The 6,000-nt window shown below is 32.0% G+C and overlaps 1 protein-coding gene and 1 long non-coding RNA gene across 2 annotated transcripts in view; both read right to left on the reverse strand.

Annotated features, from left to right (window-relative positions):
• The window catches only part of LOC127861167 (torsin-1A-like), a 36,909-nt gene extending 31,121 nt beyond the window's left edge, over positions 1-5,788 (reverse strand). The window contains exon 1 of the mRNA XM_052399548.1: positions 5,547-5,788. Within this exon, the coding sequence (XP_052255508.1) occupies positions 5,547-5,739 (193 nt within the window). The 5' untranslated portion in view covers positions 5,740-5,788. The remainder of the gene's footprint in view (positions 1-5,546) is intronic.
• LOC127861174 (uncharacterized) lies at positions 1,097-4,035 on the reverse strand. The gene is made up of 3 exons (XR_008040102.1): positions 3,441-4,035; positions 2,944-3,124; positions 1,097-2,586 (listed from the first exon to the last, which is right to left on the reverse strand). It is a non-coding gene; the product is annotated as an uncharacterized LOC127861174 (long non-coding RNA).
• Positions 5,789-6,000: the final 212 nt, after the last annotated feature.

A 6,000-nucleotide genomic window follows, 5' to 3' on the forward strand; every position in this document is an offset into this window, starting at 1 on the left:
CGAGATAAAATTGTTTCATACAGTAAAACAGTGTTACAAAGACGCGGATATGTTTCCAATGTTCTGGTGGTATACTCAAATCAGCCAATGGAATAAATGAAGTGTATTCATTCGTACCTAGCCGCGGGAAATTTTATTGGAATTTTATTGGACACTTACAAAGGTCAGGCTAAGGTGAAAAGCTGGCTTATGCAGCTTACGCCGAAAAAAAAAACTCTTTGATCATTTACAAGTTTTTGGTCCCAGTGCCGTTTCAGCGAAAATAATCAAAGGCTCTGTGAGTCCGTTAATATGGACTAGGCTAGGCCTTAGTTGCAATAATTCAACTTTCACCTATAACCAAAAGAGTTGCTGAGAGTAGCAATGCGCTGTCTATTGTCCTAAGGTGCAAAATTTGATAACCACTGCAATGGCTAATGAACACTGACGCTGCAAAAACCATTAAAACAAGAATAATTGCTTTATATATATATATATTTCCTACCCTCTATCCACCGTATTGACAAACTATTGCAATGTTGCCTATACCTTCTCGAAAAAGTGCACTAAATGCACCGTATTTTTTGCTGAAAAAAAATATGGTGCCAATAACATGCGCTTTAAAGCGCATTTAACTAAACAAGTGCATTTTTCTGTTCAAATAATACACTTTTTGAGTGTATAAAATGCACTTTTGTGTGTATTTTAAAGTGTACTTTAGTGTTTTTAAGTGAATTAATACGCTTAAGTGTATTTAAGTGTATAAATTCGCTTACCGTTTTTTTTGTTCCCCAAAAAGTACACTTGAAGCGTATTTTAAGCGTTTTAATTTACTTAAGAAAACATGAAAAAATACACTTAAATACGCTCTTGTGTATTTTTTGAAAAAAATACGCTCTAGTGTATTTTTTGAAAAATTTGGGGAAAAAAATACGCTCAAGTGTATTTTTTTTTTAAATACGCTCTAGTGTATTTTTTGAAGAAAAAAAAACGCTCAAGTGTATTTTTAGTGTATAAAGTGCACTTAAGTGTATCTTTGAAAATGTCTATTAAAAAAACATTCATTTGGATATGAAAAGTGGCCGGTTTAAATATGATCTGAGAGAACAACAGCAAATAAACTTTGAAATAAACACATTTATTCACATAAATCATTTTAAAATAAACAAGTAGTTAAGGCCATTCTATGGGTGCTTAAAAGCTTTTCCGCTTTCCTCTGCAACTGCTTCCCCCTGTCCCTATACTTTTTGGTTTACATTGTTCCATACAAAGAATGCATTGAAAAAAAACATGTCAATATACAATTTTTTCAAACAATATCACAATAAATAACAATGGCAAATAAAATATGTTGAAAGACAAAGACATACATGTAGGCTTACCAAATTGTCAAATAGCAAAATAGTTTTTTTTAAATCTTTCTCAATCCTCACATGGTTTTTAATATTGTTAAAGATTTTTTCTTGCCAAACTTGTAATGTGGCGCACAAATTATGTAAGTTTTTCGAGTTTATATGAAAAAACCTAAAATGACATCAAAGATAATTCGTTCTTATTATTAAATATATAAGCACTATGGACATGAAAGCACATTTGAGATCTACATAACTTTCCAAACTTGGAAATATATACAACCATTTACAACTATTTACTCACAAGTTATCTCAGTTTTAACTATAAAGGGGACATATCAACAGCTAGAACAGTATTTTATAGTCTGAAATAGATTTATTTATTAAAAATAACGTTATAAATAATTTCTAAACACAAACACTTTCAGAGGGTAAGAGAGACATTCGGAGGCCGTGGGAAAATCTTAGGAGTGACACAAATTCAAATAAACTTGTAATGTGGCGCAAAAATTATGTAAGTTTCTTGAGTTTATATATCTAAAAAAAATACATTAAAGATAATTCATTCTAATTATTAAATTTATAAGCATATGGACAATGAAACGCACACTCGCTAGGTTTTGGCAAACAATAACCTGCTCAGTAAGTTTTTGTGGGTTTTTGGCAAGGTGGTTTCCTGTGGGTTTAAACACTTTTTTGTATTAAAGTATGTTAAAGTCTTTTACAATTTTGTGCTGATATGTTTCAGTAAAAAAAGTAATAGCCCCATGCAGTTTTAAGGGAAAAAAACACAATGTGCAGGAAAATCATCTTTATAACACAAACAAATATGAACATAAGAATTGTACACTTCATTATAAAATGAGGCATTTGTGGAAGATTGTATGGAAAAAACGATTAACCGCAGTGTTCCGCAGTGGGTCAATATATTTAGATCGCAGCTGCTGCAGAGAACTAGGTCACAGCTGTTGGGGGTACCTGAACCGCAGTGGCCGGAGGAACCTGGACTTCAGCATTTGGAGAGACCTTGACCAAATATGGTGGTGGGACCAGTAGTCCAGTACAGCAGCCATTTGAGAACACGACCGCAACCGCCAGGGGGACCTGGATGGCAGCCAGTGCCTAGACCTGATCTTGGCAGCTGGAGGGACCTGGAAAGCAGCAGGCGAGACCGGAAAAGCAGGGGCTGGAGTGACATCTACCACTGATGTTGCTTGTGTCCTTCTCTTCTTAAGGATCTTGAATGCGTATTGATCTGCAAAAGATAAACATGATATCACACACTATCAAAAGGGCGAGGCATTCTTCATACTTGTTAAATTGTAAGGTTTTTGTTTCACTTAACTATGAAATATTGCTGTAATGGTAATCTTGTTGCGATTATAATTAGAAATTTAAATCAATGCAAGTTTGTTTGCTTGTTGTTTTTGTTTGTTTATTTTTGCAATTTTTTAATCCTGTGATCACATGTGACTAAACTCTTATCATCAAAGAAATAGCGTTTTGTAGACAATACAGTTTGAAAATGAACTAAGATGCGTGGTCTCATTTGGCTGTCTGGACTGGCTGGAAGTGTGATGCATTTTAAATGCAATAACCTGTATAGTTTTACCTCTCAACAAATCCAGCTTTTCTTAGTCAAGCACAGCCCACTCTCCTGCTTCACTCTAGTTGGCCAACTCTTGAAGGGTAAAAACCTGGTGTTAAAGTCCATACATCAGTCAGTATCCCCCTGTTTCTTCCTATTTTAGCAGGTGATAATGCACATTCTTTCCTTGGGGCAAGAGTTTTACCTTTAAAATCAAAATATAAAAGTTCTCATTGAAATATGAGGGAAAGAAGTCCATTCAGTAATGACCAGACTTAGCTATAAATAAAGTTTAAGATAACAATAACCATAAAACACAGCCATAATAATTCACTGTACACAACATTAACACTTTTTAATTTGTATATTTATCTATTTTTGTTTCAATTGGTGTTAGTTTTCCTTAAAATTACAATGCATTTACTTATCCTTATACCAGAGACAATACATAAACATGATAATGATCATAATTAATTCAATGAACTTAATTAAAAAAGGGATGCAGAAATAAAAATACAAACCTGTTACAACTGTTCTTCAGTATCCAGCCACTTTGGACCTCCTTTGATTTACTACATTGTAGTAAATACACTTTGTTTTCATCACACAATACTTCATGCTGACAGTATTTCAAGACATTTGACACTACAAGTACAATTTAAAATCTTAATTTGCTAAATCATGTCTAAAAATGTAGCTCATTATCAGTTGCTGACACCTGCTTGTTTAAACAAATTTACTTCCTGTGCCCTAAACCAATCAAAAGTGGCTTGTTTTCAAAACAAAAACTATCAACCAATCAAAAGTATGCAGATGATATGCACCCCTTTGTTAGGCATTGCTGCATCACTGATAAGAGATTAGTGTTTATGATGCATATTTGATTTAATTGGGGGAGAGCTGATCTTTTATCTGTTGTGTCAGCTTGAGATATATCTACTGATAAAGGCAAATTTCAACACCAAAATATTTATGGAATAATACACATCACTGATAACAATTCTTCTCTTTGTGACCTTAAATTGAATATCATTACTGAGAAATGACAATCTGTTTATTGTTTATGAAATCACAAATTACAATACATGCACATAACCCTTAGCATATTATATTTATTTGTGAATATTTCAATTTGACATACTGAAAGGTGTTAGAAAATTATAATTCTATTATAAATATTATTTTAATTGCTTTTAAAAAATGTGTTTAGTAGACAATGTGGTAGATATTAATTTTATTTGGGTTAAATAGTATAAGAAATTTGAGAAAATATAATTTAAATATTAAAAATATTGAAAGTGTCAAAAATATTATGTGGGCTTGCCAGAAGCCCACATAATATTTTTGACACGTTCAATATTTTTAATAAGTGACCCACAGCCTGATTTAGTTGAACTTGTGCTTTTTAAAGCTGTTAAGCATTGTTGTTAAAAAATTTATTATGAATAGTATTATTTTCTTGATGTTTTCAAATAATCAATAAACATTTGATAATGTCATACATAACACTTGTATTTGTGTTGTTTTTGTAAATACTACACAATTTTTACTACTAATATATAATGTATGAAAAGTATAAAATATGTTCAGACCCAGAAAAGATACACTTATTAATACACTTAAATACGCTTAAATTGAAAAGACACACTGTCTTGGAAAAGATATAGTTAAAAATACACTTCCATAGAAAAGACGCACTCAATCATATAAAAGTACAGAAAAAATACACTTGGCAATTCAAAAGATTATGAAAAAACGCGCTCTAATTTCGAAAAATACACTTTAATGCACTTAAGTGTACTTTTAAAACGAAAGACGCAGAAAAAATACACTTTTTTGGAGAAAGCGCAGAATAAATGCACTTCTTAAAGTGTATTTTGTTAAAAAGCGTATTTTATTTCGAGTGGAATAATAAATAAACTCACAGATTGCTTTAGGTTAGGTTGCAGTACACCAATCTTTTGCACAGTGTTATTTGTCGATAACAATTTTTTAATATTTGCACTGTTTTGAATTTCGCAGTAAAAATGTCATTAAGAATAGTGTATTGAAATATTGCCATGTTTTTTAAGGGTTCATGCAACTGATAACGTCTGTAGGTTGTCATTCAGGTAAATTTAATGTTTTTACTTAGTTCATCCATAGCTTTCCTTAATTGGTCACAAACGCTGTCTGTAAAGTGATGCGCACAGATCAGCTGCAGAGAACTGCACTTGTGTTTATGAAGGGGTCATGGACCCCCAGAGCCATCATAGCAAATATTATCAAAGGCTCTGGGGTCTGTTTATATGGTCACGGACTAGTCTACTACTCTGCTCAAGATATAAAGATTAATAGATTAAGAAGAAATTAAGTATCTTTACAGATGAGTAAATTTTATTTAATACTATTTATGCTCATCATGCTTTATTGATGCTTTAAAGAAGCATCAAAATCTCTAGCATTGAAATAATAATTTTATTTGATTCCTAATCTTATGGCCATTGCCATTTGGCTTTTGACATAGTATTATTATTGTAGACCAGAGCCCTATTTGTATTGCTTATTTTAAAATAAAATAAAAACATTTAAGAGATAAATAAGTAACTGCTTTTTTGAAAACAAAATTGTATGTTGTGTAAGTTTACCTGTGAAGTTTGTTGAGATCCATCTGTCATTGCAGCACTCATTAATCATACAGTTAAAAACATTGAAACCAGCCAGTAATCCTGCAGTTATTGCAGATCCAACAGCCACAACACCAGCAGTCACAAACTCAGCATGTATAAAATTCACATGAAAAACTAGTATGACAACTGGAAATATTGTTTTGAGGCGCATCTTGCAAAGCGCTCATTAAAAATTCAACATTTACAAAACAAAAGCGGAAGTAGATTTTTGGAATCTTTTTTAAAGTCATGACGGTCGTTTATATCTCAAAACGGTCATTTATATCTCAAAACGGTTCAGTTTTGTAGTTTATTACAAACGCCGTTTAGTGATTTGGTTTGTTCATAGCTGATAAAATCCCCACCGCAATCAGTAACCATCAACGACTAAAATATTTTTCTCAGAATTATATGATTTTACATTGTCTTTTTA

Source organism: Dreissena polymorpha, chromosome 15 (genome assembly GCF_020536995.1).
Source record: "Dreissena polymorpha isolate Duluth1 chromosome 15, UMN_Dpol_1.0, whole genome shotgun sequence".
NCBI classification, from domain to species: Eukaryota; Metazoa; Mollusca; class Bivalvia; order Myida; family Dreissenidae; genus Dreissena; species Dreissena polymorpha.